General features: G+C 39.9%; 1 protein-coding gene across 3 annotated transcripts in view; it reads right to left on the bottom strand.

Annotated features, from left to right (window-relative positions):
* BEND5 (BEN domain containing 5) overlaps positions 1-23,180 on the bottom strand; it is a 1,373,097-nt gene that overhangs the window by 744,322 nt on the left and 605,595 nt on the right. For all 3 annotated transcript variants that reach the window (XR_012640609.1, XM_074961769.1, XM_074961767.1), the window contains exon 5: positions 17,189-17,405. Coding sequence is in view for 2 of the 3 variants with exons in the window: in XM_074961769.1 (XP_074817870.1) it covers positions 17,189-17,405 (217 nt within the window). In the remaining variant the exon portion in view is untranslated. The remainder of the gene's footprint in view (positions 1-17,188; positions 17,406-23,180) is intronic.

Here is a 23,180-nt window from a genome sequence, read left to right as displayed (position 1 = left end):
GTAAACTTTGTTTGCACAGAGCACAGAAACTGGCCAAAGCAAAGTACATTTAGGCACAACATTTTGCTTGGATATTTGGGTTCTTTGCATGCTTGCCCCCCACCCCCAGAACCTCTTTGTTTATTGTTCCTCTTTCCCAATAGCAGCCCTCTTTTCCAAGCCCTTACCCTTTCGACATCCCCCAGTGGCCCCATTCATCCTTCTAGCACCCCCAGGGAAGATAACGTGGGAAATAACATGTAGAACCACATCTGCCCAAGTTTGGGGGACTATATTAAAGCCAGATAGAGACTCCCAAAAGTATCTGAATACCAAAACTTGGGTGAAGTCTGCAAATCTTTTGCACGGAACCACACATACAACTACACAGTACCCATCTAAACAACACAGCATAGGCCTTTGCTTTAATTACCCTCTTTTATTAACCATTAAGACAGGAGTGCCCATGGAACAAGAGCTGCTTAGAAACTAATTTACTGGTGCATAAGGAATTTGCAGAAACTTATGTTGCAATGATGACCCAAAGCTAAAAAGTCCTCCTCTGGCACAATCATGGAGTGTGCTAAATCCCAGATGAAAGAGCTCTTCTGACTCATTACTAGGATTGCAAATTTTGGTTGGACGTACTCCTGGAGGTTTCATCACATGACAATCTTTAATTAAAGATTAATCTTTAATTCCTGGAGACGCCAGGACAATCCTGGAGGGTTGGCAACCCTACTAATTAGCCAGATAATCAATCCTCCTGCCTCCTCTCAACCCCACAGCCAAATGTCTCTGGCAGTGAGGAACTTTCCTCCCACCACCAATGAAACCAAGCCAATCCATGACTGTCTCTCAGGCCTTATAATCAGTACACTTATAAAGGAGACTTACATTGTACCCACCTTGTCAGAATTGGGACCAGTCTCACAGAGGGTGGTAGAAAAAAAGGACTAAAATAATTTCATATCAACACCTGAGATCCATAGTCCAGCCTCACCTGGCTTCTCTAGGAGACACTATGAAACAGGTTGTAATGAGGCCCGACTTCAAGAAACCAAACACTTGGAACTGTCTTCACTAACTAGCTGTAAGCCTCTCCCTTCTTGGAGAAGATTGTCAAGAAGGTGGTAAGAATCTGACTCCAGCATCACCTAGCCTGTGCAGATATGTTGGACCCCTTCCAGTCTAGTTTCAAGCAGAATGTGGAACCAAAACAGGGCTAATTGCATTGTTGGATGACCTCCTCAGGTGATGGACAGGGATGAGACAATAATGTTATCCACTATAGAATATCAGGGTTGGAAGGGACCTCAGGAGATCATCTAGTCCAACCCCCTGCTCAAAGCAGGACCAATCTCCAATTTTTGCCCCAGATCCCTAAATGGCCCCCTCAAGGATTGAACTCACAACCCTGGGTTTAGCAGGCCACTATCTTTGACATTGTTGTTCAAGGGGTGTTGCTGACTCACCTGAGTACCCTGGCAAGAGTCAGTGGAATTGGGCTAAACTGGTTTCTTTCATTCCTTCCAACAGGTTCACAAACTGTTGCTCCTGTTCAAGGGCCTTGACATGCAGAGTCCCTTCAAGGCTCAAACTGATTCTATTTCACATCTATGTGTAACCCATAAAGTATATGGGAAATCTTGGGCTGTAGCAAAATACCAAGCTGTATGTCTTCAGCATACTTTCATCTACCACAGACATCATTTTCCCATAGATACATTGTGACGGAAGATGACTGCAGTCCATAGGTAGATCATGTGGCTGAAACAGATTCCAGCAAAGACTGAAGCAACACTACTTAGAAGCAGTAAACACTCTGAGGAGCTGGTAAGCACCACTACCTCATCATCCATTCATTGCAAATGCCTTCTGGCTGTTGAGACAGTCCAAAGCCTGTGGATCATGCTGCACTCATCACTGACACTGAAGAATCAAATAGCAATCACTAAAAACATCATCTTGTGTCTCCTGATAGCAAGATGACCTCATCTATTCCTCTGAAAGACCCGGTCTCAGAACTTCATATGTTCATCATCTCCATGCAGAGCTATAGAATTTTCTCTTCCTCCACCTAGAGCAGAAAGTCACAAGAAAAGCACAGCTGGGACACAACACAGCAACCTGTCTCTTAAGTGAAGCAAGCTGTGGAAGACATATTACACCAAGATCTACAAACTGCACTGGCTCTCTGTACACCCCCAGATTCAATTCAAGATTTTGCTGCTGAATTACAAAGCCCTGAATGGACGTCAATGTCAGACACCCCTATCCAGCAAGCTACCCTTCTTGAACCTTGATACAGACTCAAGGAACCCTTCTAAACAGCAGACCCAACACTTTAGAAGGAACATTTTCTCAAGGAAAATTTGGAAGAGTCTTGCCCTCCCCAGGGTCCATTCATGCTATAAGAGCCAGCTCTTTGCCATGACATTCCTTAGAAAACTAGAAGAGAAGAAACAGTCTTTGCACTGATGACTACAAAAACATTGATAATGGCTAGGCTGGTAGTGTACAGAGACCACTGCCTACCATTCCTGACCAATATATCATTGTTTGCTTGTACTCTCTCATCTGTCTACATCCATCTGTTCTCTATTGTGTTAGATCATAAGCTCTTTGGGGCAGGGATCAACCTTTTGTTCTGTTTGTACAGTGCCTAGCACAATGGGGTCCTGGTCCATGACTGGTGCCATTCAGTGCTACAATAATATAAATAACTAATAATTGAATTCCACTATGCACTCAAAATTAGCAGAAGGCCACATTTTGATCTCTGCTACGGTCACTGTTGCACTTGTATTCCTCTCCTTTGTCCACTCCCGGAGGGCACTGTCAGGTCTCAGATCTCCAGCCGTCACCAGTCTCTGGGTAGGGACCCTTGTCACACTCCCTTCTGATTTGGGTTTAAAGGCTACACACAGGTCCCAGCTATACACTGTGATGACCCCGGAAAACCAATCTGCCTAACAGCCCTTGCCTCCACTTTGCTTTCTCTCCAAAGACAATGACGGTGTTTTTACCCCACAGCTCTTCCAAAGCAAGAACATTTATTCTTAGGGCAAAAGCATTATGGAGAAAACATATAAATATAAACAAACCTACACTCATGCTAAAAACTTAGGAATGGTCACCCTCAACTCCAGCATAGGGCTCTTGTAAGTGTCAGTCTTTCAAATGTCCCAACTGAGTTTGCTGTCTTGGTTACCAGTTCATGTCAGGTTTCAGATGAAGAACAAGACCCCTTTGGGACAGTCTACTCCTTTATTTATACTGTGTGGGCCTTTAACTCCAGCCTCCTGTAACAGGTAATCATCAGTCAATGGCCCTGTTCTCCAGGCAAAGCTTCAAAAGGCTGGGTTTTTTGCGTAACTGGTTTTTGGGAATTTGCATTAATCACTTCCTGGTGATTCCAGATTCCACAGGAAACCCACCCCCAGTAAGCTGACAAGCTGGGTCTACAACTATAAAGATATAAATGTTTACCCATCCAGTTAAGTATATTTTAGTATAGATAATAATAAGCAGATCTGAGGACAGATTCAGTTCTCCACACAGGACATAGTCCAGAAATGGTCTCTTTTACCTGCAAAGAACATTACAAACATTTTCCATCAATCAGTCAGAGGAACTACTAATAGCCATGAGGGTGAGATGGCCCGGAATACACAGATAGTATGCTACTGAAAGAGTTCAGCTGTGTCTTGTGATGTCTAAGGCAGAAGAAACAGCTCTTCTGTACATCCACATACATTCCCTACACAATAGAAGATTTGATTCCAGGAACCTCCTCAGTTATCTCTTCTCCAATATAAGGCCCAGAAGTTTCAGTATCTGGAGCTCACCAATAAACCATCATGGCACAAGAGACAGTGAGAATGTGGTGAGTGACCAGACGACTGAGAGCCCCCACTAATAGATGGTAATAGCTGTCAGCTAACTGTCAGACACCCTAGTTGGAAGGGGACACTAGATATGTCTCAGCATGTGTGAGGAGATGGGTCTCAAAGGCTATGGTGAAATACCCATATCAACACCATAGCCAGGTTATGATATAAGCCCTCCATTGAAAAGCATGAGGTGACAGTCAGACCTTCCCATAGAGTCTGATCTGAACATCTGAACTATTCAAACCAGACTCAATATGGCCAACTGTGTGGGAACAATCCTCAACCCTCTGGCTAAAAACAGAGAGTTCATCTCTTCCTGGAAGCAAATAACAAGGAATATTTGACCAACATCAGGCAATGCTCCAGTTTTGTGTGTGCTGCTCTGTTGCTACACACAACATTCCCTGCACTTCATACACCCTGTCCAACAAAACAATGGCTGTTTTTCATGTTGCTTTACTTTCACTTATACATATACTCTGTAAATAAACCATTCATATTAATTACGGTTAGAAATTTAAAACCTTTTTTAAAAAAAATCACCCACATGAAACTAGCTATTGCCTCAAGATCCCATTGTTAGTGGTGACATTACTAATCTCAATCCTATGGCTACATCTTTCTTCATTATGTCACAGAATCCCTTATAAACTACCATCTCTGCCATTTTCCCGTGGGATTTCCAGCACCACTCTTGCTGCAATTATTACCTTTGAGATTTCAAAATATTCACATTCTGGATTCATTTCAATTCTTGTTCCTGGCAGACAGCTTGGCGTATCTCTCTGCAGTGCCAACATGGCTCCTGCTTTATTAGAAGAGTACTTCCATCCTCTGTTTCAGTCTTCAGTTGTTAATGTCTAAAATGCCCCTAATCAGTCATCTCTGATGTTCCTATACATTTCCCATCAGACCTAATAACTTACTGGTCACTCTTCAAATGCGGGATAGGGTGAAGGGGAAGAGACTTGAGATCTTAAATCATGTGAACTATGCAAAAAAGCAGATTCCATTTCTAAATATTTTCTTAAACGCTGTGGGCCAGATTTTCAAATGCTGAGCAACACAACAGGGACCAGATTTTCCAAAGAGCTCAATTTCCTTTCAGTGCATAACTAGGAGCTAAACTATGAGTGCTGAGCCCTTTTGAAAATTTTAGCCTATATCTTCCTCCTACAATCAGTGCACTGAAATTATGTAGTGAAATATTATGTGATAAAATACTAGCTGGCTCCCTCAAAAAGGAAGGCAAATAGGCTGCAGTGGCTGCAATACTTAAATATTAGGAAGGGGAATAAGGAGTTGGGGTTGTGAGACTCCAGTCCTGCAGTGAGACTCCAGGCATATACAAGGGTCCACCCGTACGGAAAAGATCACAGACTCAGGCTCAAAGTCTCAGTCACTTACTGGGTGACCCAACTGCTTTGTGCATCAGTTTCCCTCTCTGGAAAATGGGGATAATGATATTACCTACATCAAAAGAATGTTATGAGACTTTACTGCTGTTTATAAAGAAGACTGTCAGATGAAAGTTCTACATGTTTGAGGTTTTTTTCTTTAATTATAATTTTGAGGGGGTTTTGCACTGGAAAACTGTGCAGCTTACATCAATATGAACAAGACTCATTAATATTTTAATTCTGTCCATCTCAGTTGAAAAATCCTTAACTGCGTGCAAATGTTACTTAATGAAATAAAAAAGCTGATTTAAGTAGCCATGATGTACATTAATGCATTATTATAATCCACTTTGATTCAGGAAGTCAAAAAGAAAAGGAATTTATGTAATACTAAAAATGTACTACATAAAAACGTAAATAAATTCTATTGAATTCTCAGCAACTAATACTCTGCTTTAAACTTAACTAAACAAAGAACCATGTATGTACCACATTAGGATGCAACGAATAGGAAACACAAATCATTTTAAAAACAGGAACAACTTGTTTATGAAAATTATTTTGCTTGTGTGCATATTTATGAAAACAGGAGTCTTAATAACAAGGATTATCATTATGTTATGTTCTCCTGCAAGTTACACACTTTTAGATTATATAAAAAAAAAAAAACAGGGACAATAAACCCTTTCTCTTGAAAATGATTTGCACAAGTCTAAGATATTTTAGTGCAAACTTTTGACTTTTGGCCTAGGGCTGCTTTTTTCTTTGAAAATGTCAAATTGTAACCAAGACCTTTTCAATCTATGTTCGCTTTTCTCAGGTTGTTCTCTGCTGCCACAGTATGGTGCTGAACTGCTGTTTGAAAACGTGAAAAGGCGAATGAAGCTCTTTCCATGCGGCCTTATGACTGATTTTCCATTTAAGACCTATTTTAAGTAGCCTCTCCTAAAAAAGCATTTAAATGACACATTACATTTTTTTTTCAGTTAAGTAGCCATTGTCACTTGTAAACAAGTAACACTTGTAAACTCCAATGTTTATTATATGTTATTATATTTAAAAAAATCCAAAAGCAATGTTTTGCTTTCATTATTTAGACCCAATAACATCACTTGTACAATATTTTGTATTTTCAGGAAACTGACTTGATCTGAATCGATCTTTTCTAGCTAACTACTATGATGTTGAACTATAAAATACATTTCACTAGAAATTGCTTTTTCAGAAATACTGACATCAGCCATTTGTGTGCCAAATGATGTCCCTCTCCATTCAAATCTCTACTTAAAACACATTTCTTTCAGCAAGGCTTTCAGTGACAAAGCAGAAAAGTAAATTTCTAAAAGTGCTCACATATTCCAGAATGGGCCTCAATCCAGATATGTCTGAACTATATAGCCTGCATCTCATTTAGATGTAAGCAACCTGTGTTCCCCTGTATGTTTGCACTGCATTGAGCACACAGATCATTCGGGAAATAACACTGCGAGAAATTCTGAAGTTCTCACTCACCCATATCCTGAGCACTCATACCGCGTGCTAATCTAACCCTTCATGCACACAGATGAGTGTCAAAATCCATCCTGTGATAGGATTTTCTTCTTCTCCCAGATCCTGCATAGAGGTCTCCATGGATATGGTGTTGCCTGAGCAGAGACTCACTAACCCTGAAGACTTCCCCACAGAAAGGAGATAAGGGCACCACAGCAGGGAACCTCCCCTTTCAGTGTAAAAGTTGCTGTTCCAGTTCTATATCACTAAGTTATATCTGATGACACTGTTCTGTTTCTCGCTCCACTCCCCAAGAATCTGCAGACAGTCCAAAGGAATGAGTTTACAGCCAATAATGCAGAATTGGAGGGAAACAAAAGTCAATTTTGCCAACTTGTTAAGTTTATGAGTGATTTAACTAGTGTGAATCTACCTCTTTCGCTCCCCCCACCCCCAACATACACACTTTACATACATTGTAATCCTAAAATTTATCTGGTTATAATATTTGTCCAAAGTTGTAAAAACAATAATTTTATATATGCATATACACCCCTACGAGGGCTTTATTTCTCAGCACTAAGCAGTCCCCACTAAATGCAGGCTGAAAAATTATTGATGTGTTAAAGAACAAAATCCAATTTTGAATAGTGCATTTAGTAAAGCATGTAAAGATTGGATCCTACTGTGATGCCATCATTTTGGACCTACAGTTTAAGTTTTCATTAGTTGTAATTTTGAAGAAAAATACTCTCCTTTATTCTCTGCTATGGACAAGGATTCCCACATAACGCTAACATTCTCTTGGAAGAAAAGGTGTCAGAGGATATGGAATTCTCATCTCCCTGTTTATTAATGCAAGGTTGGTAGCCAATAAGGTAACAGCAATGTATGACTTGCTTAAAGATGAGGTTCCTGGCTTTCCATACACCCCTGAGAACTGGCTGGGTGATGCTTCAGGACCCATTTCAGTGAAGTTGGTTCTGGCTTGGTACACAGTGTAGCAAAAGACAAAGAAATATTGGCATAGCGGGGACGTACTACAGTCAATAGAATATAGTCGGTACATTTACACTGCAAATAACTAAAAAAAAACCCCCACAGCAGCGAGTCTCAGAGCCCGGGTCAGTTGACTTGGGCTCGCATTATGGGCTAAAAATAGAAGAGCAGACATTCATGCTGAGGCTGGATCTTGGGCTCTGAGACCCAGCGAGTTTCTCATAATGTCCACACTGCTATTTTTAAGCCCGTAGAATGAGTCCCAGGAGAAAATCCTGGGAGGTTGCTCAACTCATAGCTGGACACACTCTAGTATTCAAGATAGTAGTGGACGTGGGGAAACTTGAAATCAAATATTGTCATGGACTGACCATTACTTCCTTAAAATTTTAGGTTGGGCCTCACCTCTTCTAACAAAAAGAGAGACCTATTTTGAGGATCTGCCCTCAGAAGGGGTTGGAACGAGAGCAGATCTGTTAGGAAGAATATTGCTGCTCTGAATGACCACTCTATCAGTGGTTTGGTAGAATATTATAAAACTCTTTCATCCTCAAAACTGGTCCCTAGCCATCCTCTTTGTTTTCTTCTGCGAAGATCTGTGTCAGCTGAAGCAAGAGGGAAGATGACTTGAGCATATGGGGAAGAAAACTCAGCTCAAATCGGATTTGTATGACAAAGAATTTTAAAACATAATTATACCATGGTTATTAGGGAGGCAAATAAATGGTTCTTCCCTTCCACCACAACATCCACAAAATGTCTTCCAGTGACTCTCTTTATGCTGTTGGACAGTTAGATTAAACTAAGTTGCTTCTACTTGGTTGCAGATTTGATTTACTCCCACACTGCAAGGAGTACGTTTGGTTAGAAACAGCTGATGTCATGCGCCGTCAATGCTCTGCCTGTCGCCTCCTCTCTTCTATAGCAGTAAGTCTGTAGTTCAATTGCCTCTGGTAACCGCAGTTGTGGGCAATATCCCATGGGAAGAAGCAAATTCTTAGGCCTGGTCTACACTACAAAGGTAGGTTGACGTAAGCCGCCTTGCGTCTTCACTTAAATTTGGCTCCTGCCAACGAACATGCCTTTCTATGCCAATTTAGTAAGCCCACCCCCCCGAGCGGCATAGAGGCATTGTTGATTTAATTAGGTTGATGCATTGGCAGTGTAGATACTGCGTTGCTTACGCCAACTGTTTCTGGTTTTCAGGAGCCATCCCACAAAGCCCCACGCTGACAATACAAGCACTCCTGGTGAGGACGCATACCGCTGACACAAGGAACCAAGTGTGCACACCCAAGAGATTTAAGAACTGTGGTGGCTGTATTCCTACAGAAGTTAGGTCGACATAATTTTGTAGTGTAGACATGGCTTTAGATAGGCAATGCTGTGGCCATTTAGGCTTTATAGAACAAAACTAACGTCTTAAAAGGAACCCAGAATCCAACACATAGTCCAGACAGCCGAAATCCATTTTCCTTCAAGGCACTTTGCAATGCGTAACTTTCCTCCTCAGCCTGCAGGGTGTTGGGAGATGGGTTTGACTGGGGACTCTGGTCGCAGTTTGGTAGGTGGAATTTATTACGTTTTTGCTATATTCACGGTGCCGCAGTGGTGGTGCTATCAGTTGGTAATTGCCAGAATTTCTTTGTGTCGAGCCCTCAAGGTGCTGAGTACTGTGGCCCTGATCTAGCAAAGCACTTTAGTATATACTTTACTTTTAGCAGATGAGTAGTCCCCACTGATGTCCATGGGACCATTCACATGCTTAAAAGTTATGCGTGTGTTCAACGTTTTGCTGGATCAGGTCCAGCGTGCCCAGCACCTTGTAGGAGCTAGCTCTTTATATATGAACTCTGCAGATAACAGCTTGTCAAAGGTGCCCAGAGGATCAGATAGGCATTCTTTTATGCAGTGAGTACAAAGCTAAATAAATGAATAACCTCCCTCTGTGTGCAGTATATCCAATCCTTTGGTACGAGCAGACTTTTAATCTTTTAGACAAGCCTTCAATCCCAAACCACAGTCTTGCAGCTAAAGTATGCCAGGATCACCATCTTTTGGGTCAGTAATCAGAGATTATAAAATAAAATAAAAAATATAGCTTTGCACTAGCTTTATACAGTCACCACCCAGGAGAGCCAAACATGAACCAATTCAAACACTGCCAAAATCCCAGCAGAGTCGATGCAGTAAAGTGCTACTGGGCAATAGAGCTAATCACTCCAGATAGCATTACAGGGCCCCTTCAACCCTTTGTGGTCAACAGCACTGTCAACAGAGTAATTATTGTTTAATGCTCTGCTACAAAAGACGGAAAACAAAGCTTCTGGAAATGAAAGTGAAAGCAGTATCAATTCAATCTAGGATATTGCACTGGCTGCTGGCGTTACACATTCCTTAAAAATCTCATTCTGTTCTTATGTCCTTGAGTGCAGTTACGTAAATATTAAGTGACAGAAAGATGTAGTTAACAATCTTCACACTAATGTAGATACAGCATCACAGACTGCTTATTTTAATAGGATTGTATGAAAATGGCTTGTATAGGTTGACAGTAAACAACATAGCACACAGTTCATTTATCACTATTCCCTCAAGCAGGTTTTCCTTCTATAAAATGGATCATAACAATCTGCAGCTGATTCTGCTTTCTTATCCCAACAGAGTCATTAAGCTCAAAGTTCCTCTCTTCTGAAGTTCCAGCCACTGTCTTTTTTTTTTTTTTTAATGTTTTTTGGTAGGACAAGAGTTGATGTCACAAGTGAGCTGCAATGTTGACTGAAGATTTTAATTCTTTTTTCTGATTTATGATCTGTTCCTCTCAGAATGGAGTATACTCTGGGAGTGAGTTTCCTATATAAACCAATGCTATTTCTAGCACTTAAGAATTGTGAGCTTATGTATGTGACAGACACAGGCAATATTAATTACAAAGCAATGTTTAGAGTTATGTTTACTTTTTTCACAAAACTAGATGTTGCTGGTGACCTAAACCAAAACCCTTTCTTTTGATTACGAATATGCAATTTCTGCATTATGAAATCTTTATCACTGTGTCTATCAGAACCACAAAAAGCAGACTGCCATGGCAATACAGTTTGCCATACAACAAAAGCTTCTCTGACCTCCATCTACCAGTCAGTCCTTAGTTTGTGAGCTCTTCAGTGGAGGGGCCTTCTTGTACATCTGGAAAGAGCATAGCACATTGTGGGTGCTGCCACAAAGAACAAACTTGTAAGCATCCAGTGCGAAGTTTTATTATTTGTAACTATTAGATTAGAACATTGCACTGACAGGTGAGAATTTTGATGGCAATAAGAATGGACCATAACATGCTATAAATTTTAAAGCAGAACTCCTCACTAATTCAAATTGGGAAGCATAGGTGCTGGAACTAGGGGTACTGGAATACCCTCTGGTTTGAAGTGGTTTCCTTTATACAGGGTTTACAGTTTGGTTCAATGGCTCTCAGCACCCCCACTATAAAAATTGTTCCAGTACCCCTGTTGGGAAGTCTTCCTAAAAACCGATGACATAATATAGCTCAATATTGTTTTCCTCTAGTAACGCACAAAATCACCTGGAAACCTACTAAACTAAAAATATATATTTACAGTATAAGTCTATTAAAGAAAAGCAAGAAAATATTGTTTCTGATATTTGTCATTTTCAGGTCCAACTCTGCTCATGCTGGTATCCAATCTGGCAGAGAAAATATCTATAGCAGAGTTTAAAGTTGGCATTTGGTTTTGGAATGCCGTTTATATTATCAATGCGAGGGAAATAGCAGCACTAGCTGCTATTTATGTGTGAGTAAACACATCTACAGAGGAATAAAGTGAATGTGCCCCTAACACATATGTAGGAACACCCTTACTTCCTAGAAAAACGAGTAAGTTGGGCTTAGTTTTCTTTACTGTTGTTTCTATGGATATTTTCACCCTGAGTAAACTGTCACAAATCGCATTTAGGTGACATTTTAACCTAGTTGCAGTTAGATACATTGGAAACTACAAAATCTGACACCAATATCATTTGCAAAGTATGATGCATCATCACACAGAGAGGCCTGTAACTTCCATTTTTTCAAATAAGAAGAGTATAGCTTTATTATAGAGGACTGTTATTGCATAACCTAACACTGAAGATAGAAATGGAAAATTTAACCTTTGAAAAATTGACTATTTTCTTTGCTTCATGCCTTAAACCAGTCATAACTGATCAGTTAAAATGGGCGAGTGGCTATCCATACAACTCATTAGCTATTTTTACTGGTGTACCCAGCCATTTGTACAGTGAACAAAGGATATTTGATCAGTGAGCCAGCAGTGTAACATCTGGTAAGTAGTTTCACAAGTCCAGGGCCTGATTCTGATCTCATTTACACTAGTGTAACTCAGAAGTAACTCCAGTGAAAAGAAGAGACCAACACCAAACCAGTGGGGGATCAGAATCAAGCCCCCAGCCTCCACATTCTGGTCTATTTTAGTCTGCATCTCATGTCTCTTTTAAGAGGTGGTGGCTCACTTACACAGCTCTACATCAGACATATTGCCTTCTTGTTTTAAAATATGCATGTTTAATATTTAATTTAACACAATTCCATATTCCAGTCTCTGTGTACTGAGCAGGTTCCTTTGAGGCTTGCGGTTTGTATGTGCAGTCACAATACACCTCAAGTATAATTTGGAAGCACTACTGCCTAATGGGGTGAGAGGAAGTGTCTGTGTCCAATTAATCTTGGCTCGCTTTGGAGTGAATAATGAAAATACTGCCAAGTGAGTGGTGATTTGTAAAGTGGACCATACGAGCTGAGCCAAGCTGACTGAGCTCATTTAATTAAGAGTGAGTGATCAGGGCAATGTTTGGTGGGGGTATGGGTGTATTGAAAAGCGAAGAATCTCGCACTATATGCAAATAGTTTAGATTACCAACTTTGAGCGTTATCCACTTTAAAACTGGCCACTGTGAAATATTATGTACAATGAGACATACCTGGAGCTATACAAACATCATACAATATACTAGTACATCTATATACATTGTTTGTGTGTGTACTTATGTGTTTATATTTTCACACACATATAGAAATAATCTTTCATTGTATTATGTTCAATGTTATATAATATATTCCAGTATGACAAACATTTACTATGCAGTATAAATAAAGGCACATTCTAAAAAAAATCTTTCAGCTTTTACGTTTGTTATCTGTTTGGATAGTATGTATACAGTCTAAACTTATCCGAAGCCAGTGAGGTTGGAATGAAAATAGCAGGATAAATGGTACCCAGGACACCATGATACCAAGCTTGTAGGATAGACTATTTTCAAGATCATTTGGCACATCTAGAATGTTTGATAGCTCTCTGAAGTAAAGCACATAAATATTAAAGGTCAGAACAGAACCACTAAGTTATCCATTCACATTAGCAATAGGAATTGTCGCCTTTTGGCTCTGTTCCTTTTTGCCATTCTGTGATCTAATGACAGTTAAATGTCCTATATTGATGTTTCACTTTCAAGTTTCATAGAATTTTTGAAAGTATTTAAGGAGTTTACTGAGGCAGAATATCTTTTCATAGAGGAAAATATGAATTTAGATTACTTTGAAAACATTAAGTGTGGCAAAATGAGTGGCTCAAAAGGGCTTTAGAAACAATAACCTAAATATGGCTTCTTGAGACTTGAATTTCACTATTATCCTACAAAAAAGATCCGTGGTGAAGTTCTGTTCAGCACCTCTTCAAGGCACAGTACAGAACTCATAGGCTAGGGGAGCTAACTAAGGTAGCTCCAAATCACCTTTGTGCCCTCCCAGTCCAAGGCTGGAGAGACCCCGCAACAGAAAATAGACAGCCCTGGGGGCCTGTCTAAATTACAGCAGCCTCCCTAAGCAGCCCCATGGGCCACAGGGTTGCAGTGCTGCTCAGAAGCTCAGCAGTATTGCTGCAACCAACCCCACAGCTGGAACTAGCACTTTTAGGACCCCTTTATGACATATGAAAGGGCCAGAGTAGTATAAAAGTGGCAGAGTGGGGTTGAGGATCTTACCCTTAATTTCTAAAACCATCCCGTATGGCATTTGATCCTCTCAAGTACAGTCAACTTCTGTTTTGATGCAGCCTGGTACAGGGCCCCCCAAAGAATCCTGTTTTAAAGTCATATGCTAAGCAACAAAACACTACATTAAATATTTAAGTGAACTTACAGAAATTGCCTATTCAAGCCCTGCAAAACCATTAAGTATCCAAGCTGTTCTAGGATGTTCTTATATAGAGAAAAGCCAGAAATCCGTTACGATTGCAATGTTTCGTACAAAGATAACATCATGAGCTGGATTAAAAAGCTTTTTATACATATTGTCCTGGTGAGCTGCAAAATGTTATTATATCAAGTTCTGGAAAAAAAACTATGTGTGTACATTTAGATATAAAATCTGGAGTTATACACAGAAAAATTCCATGCCATATTTTGAATGGCATGTTTAATTTTCTGAAATATGAAAAATAATATTTAGTGGCGACAGGTAACGCAGTGTTAACAAGATTTAAAGACTACATCTGTCTGTCAAAATGCAGATAAAAGACAAATCCCACATATCTCAATGTTCTAATCAGCCAATCTGGTTTTGATGAACATGCAAATGTGACCGTTTTATTCTCTATTTTCACAGAGAGTGAAAGTTAACAAAAAGCAGTTTTACGTTACAATTAATGACAGTTGTGTCCTCTGAGATTAATCGTTAAACCCCACGAAAATCAAAATTATTAAGTTTCCTACTTCCAACCCCCTATGGATTTTGTGTTTTCTTTTTATCTATTTTCCCCATGTAATTGTTGGGCCTCCTAATTGGGATGATTAATGTCAACCAGGGATGTGTACTTGGCTTCTCTTAACCAAGAACTTTGCTTCACCAATAAAAAGGTTTGAAAGGGGGGGTCATAGAATCATAGAATATCAGGGTTGGAAGGGACCTCAGGAGGTCATCTAGTCCAACCCCCTGCTCAAAGCAGGACCAAGCCCCAATCAAATCATCCCAGCCAAGGCTTTGACAAGCCTGACCTTAAAAACTTCCAAGGAAGGAGATTCTACCACCTCCCTAGGTAACGCATTCCAGTGTTTCACCACCCTCCTGGTGAAAAAGTTTTTCCTAATATCCAACCTAAACCTCCCCCACTGCAACTTGAGACCATTACTCCTTGTCCTGTCCTCTTCTACCACTGAGAATAGTCTAGAACCATCCTGTCTGGAACCACCTCTCAGGTAGTTGAAAGCAGCTATCAAATCCCCCCTCATTCTTCTCTTCCGCAGACTAAACAATCCCAGTTCCCTCAGCCTCTCCTCATAAGTCATGTGTTCCAGACCCCTAATCATTTTTGTTGCCCTTCGCTGGACTCTCTCCAATTTTTCCACATCCTGCTTGTAGTGTGGGGCCCAAAACTGGACACAGTACTCCAGATGAGGCCTCACCAATGTCGAATAGAGGGGAACGATCACGTCCCTCGATCTGCTCGCTATGCCCCTACTTATACATCCCAAAACGCCATTGGCCTTCTTGGCAACAAGGGCACACTGCTGACTCATATCCAGCTTCTCGTCCACTGTAACCCCTAGGTCCTTTTCCGCAGAACTGCTGCCTAGCCATTCGGTCCCTAGTCTGTAGCTGTGCATTGGGTTCTTCCGTCCTAAGTGCAGGACCCTGCACTTATCCTTATTGAACCTCATCAGGTTTCTTTTGGCCCAATCCTCCAATTTGTCTAGGTCCCTCTGTATCCTATCTCTGCCCTCCAGCGTATCTACCACTCCTCCCAGTTTAGTATCATCCGCAAATTTGCTGAGAGTGCAATCCACACCATCCTCCAGATCATTTATGAAGATATTGAACAAAACCGGCCCCAGGACCGACCCCTGGGGCACTCCACTTGACACCGGCTGCCAACTAGACATGGAGCCATTGATCACTACCCGTTGAGCCCGACAATCTAGCTAGCTCTTTGTTAATTCTTTTCTTAAAATTTCCTATTTTATTTCATTTTTATATAAATTGAGTGCTAGTAAAGGGAACCAGACAGGCGTAGTGAATGAAGTCCTCTATTTATCCCAGTGTTTCTAACGCTCACAATTTTGTTACAAATCTCATGATATTTTGTAGATTTTTTTCTATAAAACTCCAGCTGCTGGAGATTGCATAAACATTTCAGCTCTCATAAAAATACAAAAAGAAAAAAAAGTTTCTAGCCTTTATGGTTGTGGAGAAAAGCTTGAAACTGTGAAGCAAGTGCATCCTAAAGGCTCAGAAACCAAGGCAAATAAAAAAGAACCAGCATTTATGATTTTTAAAAACACTCATGATTTTTAAGCCAATGTTATGATTTTGGGGCCTGAGGGCTTGTCTACACTTACCGGTAGATTGGCACTGCTGCAATAGATGCAGCGAGTATCGATTTAGCAGGGCTGGTGAAGACATGCTAAATTGATGGGAGAGCACCCTCCCATCGATTTGTGTACTCCACCTCCCTGAGAAGCGTAAGGGAAATCGACAAGAGATGCTCTTCTGTCAACACAGCACAGTGTAGCCACCAAGGTAAGTGGATCTAACTACGTCGACTTCAGTTATGTTATTCACGTAACTGAAGTTGCGTAAGCTAGATCAATTTACTATGGTAGTATAGACCAGCCCTGAGTCAGGATTCTGGAATGTCTGGGTTTGGCAATACTTTCATTCACAGAAAAATTACATCAAGGTGAATAAAAGTTCAAGCTTTTCCCACAATGCTCTGATTCAAGCCTGACCAGGAAGGACCATCTATTGGGGAGAAAGAATAGGCTTAGTCTCCAGGCCTCATTTTATTCTTTGACAACGTGTGTGTCAGTGAGAACCAACTGTGGTGGCATTTTATTTTTGAGGTGGACATTAGGGGTGGGACTAAGACAGCTAAATCCATTTCACATGGCCACCAAAATATTCAACCATTTTTAAGGTTAAGCTATCTACCCACTTTTCTTTTTTTAAAAAAATGGTTTGCATTTTAGTGATAGTAAAGGCTATAAATGATAGTAAAGGCTATAACCCCATTCAAAAGAAATCTCACAGAAATACAAGACAGAGGATGCCAAGAATCAAATTTCCCTCGTAAAGCTGTTTCAGTTTTCCCATTTAATATCTTTGGAGGTGAACTGGTCCTACATGGTAATCTTAGCATTGCACTACATGTTGCAGAAGAGATATTTTATGTGAAATTAAATTAGCATTTGCCTATATTTCACCACGCAACCAAGCTGCCTCGTGTGTCATAGATAGCAGTAAAACAAATATGTGCGTATGTACTTCAGCGGGGATAGTGAATTACACTGTATAAGCATCTAAGGGCAGACATCCAAAATGAAGCATGCTAGTTGGCAAACATGCTTATTACTTACCACACTGAGTCCCAGCAATTCTCTGTAAAAGTAGTCCATGTTCCTCCTTTGTAAGTTGTCGAGATAGTGTCGGAGCCGAGTATACGTGTACGGGTAGCAGTAGGCAAATTGGTAAATGTCATCCTCTCGGTCAAAGCAGAAAGCAAATGACATGACATAGTTCTTTCTGTGGTCTGGGCAGCGATAGTAATATACATTTTTAGTTGGCAGCCTTTGCCTAAAAAACAAAACACATACATATGTGTGGACATAAGAATCTTGATAAATTCAAACCTTACAGTAAACTACTTGGAATTCATATTCTAGGTCGAACTAATTAAGTGAATGAGCTGGGAACCTTAATGGCTCAGAGGTTGGTAACTGGATGGCAAACCTTTCCAGGACATTATTTGAACTCATTCTAGATGGATTATACAGAATGAGTCTGTGCCTGGAGGCTGTCTCTCTTCAGGTCGGGGTTTAGACATATTTAATGCAACAGTGTCTTGACAAGACAAACATTGAACAGAGGGAAGTTTCTGTATTGCAATCCAGTTTAATGGTGAGGCGATATGTAGAAATATAGTGCGAGTATCAGGAAAAATCAGTTTTTGAGAAACAAAAACCTCTTGTTTTGTGAGGTTGTAGAATGACCCCAGAAATTCTCTCTTCTGAAACAGCCACCTGGTCCTGATTTAGAAAGAGAGAGGGATGGGAGTTTAGTCTAGAATTACTGTATCCTTTGGAAATCCCAGCCTAAATGCATATGGCACCCAATTACTATGGTGCTGGGCATATTAAAAATGCAAATACAGTATAATGACTCACTATAGTGGAGGTGCTTACATGACTATGTCAATGCCTTAATCAATTTAAGGGATAATGGATGCCAATATCTAATCTTGTCAGATGTCTTTCACAACCATCCAAATTCAATGTGATTCTCTTATTTCACATTTGTGTTGTGAAGTACTTCAGAGATATGAGCAAAGACCCATTATATGGACAGATGCTGTTCAATGTCTCTCTTCACACCCTCTCTGGGTATTGAATACAGGTTTTCTGCCTGCATCTAGACAGTCAGATTCTCTAGTTGTAACATGTTCTTGTAATTTAATGCAACTAATTTACCAGTCATGTTTGGCAACAGCACACTGTGGTCCTGCAGACTCCAACTAATTCAATTATATAATATTATAAACAGGTCTCATCTAATGCTCATAGCAGATCTCAGCTAAACCAGGATCATGGTGAGGGAAAACATAATATGATTTACACACATAGCAATGGTAATGTGTCCTTTCTGAGAAGCTAGACTACTGCAGAGCATTAATTTTGGCCTTTCATTGCTAATAAGAAATGGAGAACAAAACCCTCTCATTTTGCACGTGCTTGCAGTTAAGGAGTATGATCAGCAAAACTCAGGAGCTACAAAGAGAACAAAAAAGGAATCGAGATGCTCTTGGATAAATACAATAGAGAGACAGTGATGCAGTTCTTTAGAGTTGAAATAAAAATTATTTGCCCCTCTTATTGCTGTGGTTCTTGAACACAGATGGTTTTGAGGGTTTCCTTCAGTATTAGTGGTTTTCTAAGACCTTTACTTACTGCTGATGATCTGATCCTAACAAAGTGGAAATGATTTTTAAGGCCACATATGTGAAGGACACAAAAATACTTTTCAATTTTTTTTGAAGTACCATTGGGGGAAAAATTGCCACCAGCCGTCTGCATAAAGTACCCTCACCTAATAGGTTCATCGAGTATCTTAACATATTTCTCTCACTCACTCTTACTCTGGAGTGCTATAGGACATCCCTCATTTGCTCTCAAATCAAGCAGATGATGTGGCAGTGGGTAAATGTATTCTAGCTCCCAGTTCTCAAACCGTAATGCAAGTTTAAACGGTATGTTGCTGAGCTGTTGAACTTTATTTGTTTCCAAATTAGCAGAGGGGGAAATAACAAAGGGCAGACCTTACTTTATGCAATAATATTGCATGTAAAATGGGACCAACAGGGGAAAATTCAGAATTCCAGAAAGGGTAATGCTAATTGAAATTCATCTGCTGATAGTTAATTTTTAAATGACGAACGGTTCAATAATTTTGTACTTTGAAGCAAGTTAAAGATAACTTTTGTTAATGTATGAAATACACTTTTTGATATTTCATTCCCTTTCCCCTTCATTATAGAAGCTAAGCATCTGTTTTATTATCCACTTTGACACACCGTTTTATGGCTGCATTTGGCTATTATGGCTAATCTCGATGTCTAGGACATCTGGTATTGACATTTCACTATCTGGTGTCTGACACAGCAGTCGAAACCATCCTCAATTCCTAGGTTTAAATTCACCCTCTCAGGGCAGAAATGGTTTGAATTAAGAGTTTGGGCACTATCTTCCAAAAATAATTATAATAGTACTCCTGTCACTGCTAATCTATTCTTATCTCTCCCACCACTTTGTCACTGTTAATCTATTTGTGAGTCATATGGAGAGAGAAAGTTAGTGTTTAGATACCAACAACACATCTTTACATACAGGAGCCTAATCAGATTCAGATCTTATCTTGGAATTTAAAAAGAAAAGAAAAAAAGAAAGAAAGAAAAAAAGAAAAAGAAAAGAGACACAGTGCTAGATATCACCAACTGAGTTTTTGATAATGAAAAGACATTGCTCAGTTCTTGAATTAACCTCTGTGTCCTAGACACACTATTGTTTACTCTTTCCCTTTTTTGTTCTATGCCTTCTGGAAAAGGACACCCACACACTGTGGCAGCAGCTGCTCCTATTAATTTAAAGCTATTACAAAAATTAAAATTAAACCCAATTACTCTGGCTGGTTTATAGTCAGGGAATGGCTTAGTCTGATTGTTCCCTCTGGTTATGGACAAAAACAATATTCCTACCTACAGGCAGCTGCCAGTGGAATACTAATGCATCCAGGGCCTGGCATGGACAGATTCAGAATGCAGAGTTTAACTGCATTTCTGAGTAGAGAAAAATATCTTATCATGGATCTGCAGAAATGCACCGACTTCGTATACTATAGGTCACAATGCAGTCATTTCATGGTTAGCACTAGGACAGCAAAGTTATGGAAGAACCTTGATACTTTTATTTGTCATTCTGCATTTCCAGGCAGTGAATACCCATAAATGTGCCCTGCTAATTGATACACAAGTGCCTGAATCTCATCACTTCAGAATGGTTATTTAAAGGAAAACCCCACAAATCCTAAGCACAGCTGCAGCACATAGCATCTTCCAGGCAACTTATTTTCAGTTTGTTTCTAGAAATGTATTACAGAAACATAGTTAAATATTTTACCTGTTTTGAAACAAATTTGGGCTGCCTAGTCTGCACAGTTACATACCAAAATCATCCAGGTGATAGGGGAGTGCAGACAGAAAGCTTTTCACCCCACTTCTGACTCTCCTCATAATCCTAGGAGAAGTGCTGCAGCTAGAGAAGGGTATTCCAAGGCAATGCTCAAGGGCCCAAGTTTTTGAGTGCATTCACTTCCTGCCCTAGCAAACCACTACCTCTAATCCTTGTACTCATTCGCTACTCTAGGTAAGGATGGGGTGTGATTGACACATTGTTCTCCAGAATACAGACACATATAAACACTGAGTTTGTGGAGTACACCATGATGAGAGTTTCAAAATCATCAAGGGGATTGGGTGGCAACAATTCCATTGACTTTGGGGGGAGGAGCAGGAATTCACCCCATCTCTTATGATGGGAAGCAAGTATCTAAATTCCATGGCAGCTTTGAAAGTTTCATCCTATATGCGCTTCTGTACTGGAACAATTTATGTCATGGGCCACAATTTGATCCTTAAAGACAAACTTTATTATTTTCCCTGTGCTATCTCTTTTACCTTTATACAGTGTTTATATTATCAGGGCTGTTGGGAGTAAACTCTTTGGGGCTTGGAGCATCCTTTTGTTCCGTGTTTGTGTAGCACCCAGAGCACAATTGGGCTCCTGGTCCATGATGGGGCTCATAGGTGCAATCACAATACAAACAATAAATAATAATAACTACTTTTGAGGTTTTTCCTAACATGAGACTAACTCTGGAAGTCTTTACCCAGGAAAAACTCCCAATGGCATTAAAGGGCAACCTAAACTGTATTTGGCCTATTTTTAATATGGCGTTCACACGCAAATTAAACAATTCCCACCATCTTCAGGATTGGCCAAATCTATCACCGTCAGTAGACATCGAAGAAATGATGATGATCTTTGGAGGAAAAACAAAAAATGATAGGTGCTGTAAGAGACTAATGAACGGAAAAAATTAAGTAATATTGCTTTCAGAGAAGCGATTGAGTATGATTGCAAAGTAGTGGTAGCAGTGATGACATACTGCAGTGATCATTTTCAGCTGCCATCAGTTTGGAGCAATAGAGATGTAAGTTTACTAAATCACTGAACTACAGGTTCTTTTAGGCCATTGCAAGAGATGGGCCGGAATCAAAACCTTAAAGCCAAATACCTACAAACTTTTGTAGTGTTTGAAGTCCAAACCCAGATCCAGACCTTAATTTTGCAAATGACTTCAGCCTTTCAATGGACCAATCCCCAACTCCAGATCTGAGCATCCCTCAAATTTTAGACATCCAAATCTAAATCTGACAACTTGACTCCTATCTATTAATTAAAGAGTTCGACAATGTTGAAGAAAATATGAGCAAGTTCGTCATCCACTAAAAACTTTTCTTTCCTTTTGTGAGTCAGCCCTTTCAAATGGAGGTTCTTACGGTTCAATTTTTCTTTTAGTCCGAAGCATTGTTTTTCTCTTCACTTATTACTGTTGTCAACTAGAGCTGCCATCTTCAGAATTCTAAACTTAAGGGCGACAGCATAAATTCCTAGGATTCTCACTGCACAGAACTCTATATTTGATTCATGGAGCAATAGGGGTATTACAAGTGGAGTTAAGTGCTCTTTGCAGAAAGCAGAATGTGCTTTGGTACAGCTGACTCAGGCAGTTACAGACACTGAGAAATAACAGTCTTGCTTTTGTACTTGCTAACATTAATTAGAATGGCCACTAAATATATTTGTCATCTTTAACAACCCAGCTGCGCAACTTAAGGTCTTCTACCTCTACAAGTATCTGGTTTTGTCTCACTGAGTAGGAAAATCAAAGTTTCATGTACATCAATGGGTTTCTTAAGATTGGAAAGTCTACAGTCTCAGTATATCACAAAGCACACAGCTTCCAAGGGTTAATGCGTTAATTGAAATAATTAAATGAACTCTATGAAGAGTGCTTGGTAATTGAAATAATTAAATGAACTGTGCAAAGATTGCTTGTTAGCGGTCTGTATTCTTTACAACTTGAAGGGAAAGAGGGAAAAGGAATATTTTTTTCAGATTTATTACAATATACAGTGAAGAGAGAAAAGATTAATTTGATTTTTGGAAGATTCCTTCATTTAAAATGCTTGTAATGAATCTGGAAAACTGTAAATAATTCACCAGTTGAAATGAAACCTTTGGGCAGAGAAGGCTTCTTATGAGGCCCTATCCTGCTCCATTTAAATCAGCGGGGAGAAGGACTGGTCCCCTAGACAGACACCACCATAGAAAGGTCAGGAAACACATTCCAGGAGTAAATTTATGTAGTTTGGAAAGCTTGATAACTTAATACTAGGGTCAGATTTTCTAAAGTGGTCATGTAAATTGTACCCACAAACTCTGTGCATGCAATTGTCTGGTTTGCACTGCAAACACGTGCGTGGGCACATTTTTCAGGAAAACTGTAGGAAACCACTTTTGAAAAACTCAGAGTTTCAAAACAGGAAAATTCATTGGTGAGGGGAATCAGTGGAAAATGACAATAAGGACCCTGTGTTTGTACAGCACCTACCTCAATGGAATCCTTGTCTATGACAAGGGATTCTAGGCACTATGGAAATACAAATAATGTAACTACTCCAAGTCCAGTTAGAGGGATCTGGCTGGAGACATCACTGAGGAGAAGGATGTGAAA

This window comes from Natator depressus, chromosome 8 (genome assembly GCF_965152275.1).
Source record: "Natator depressus isolate rNatDep1 chromosome 8, rNatDep2.hap1, whole genome shotgun sequence".
NCBI lineage: Eukaryota > Metazoa > Chordata > Testudines > Cheloniidae > Natator > Natator depressus.
The sequence above is the reverse complement of the archived record's forward strand: the minus strand, read 5'-3'. Positions and strand labels throughout refer to the sequence as shown.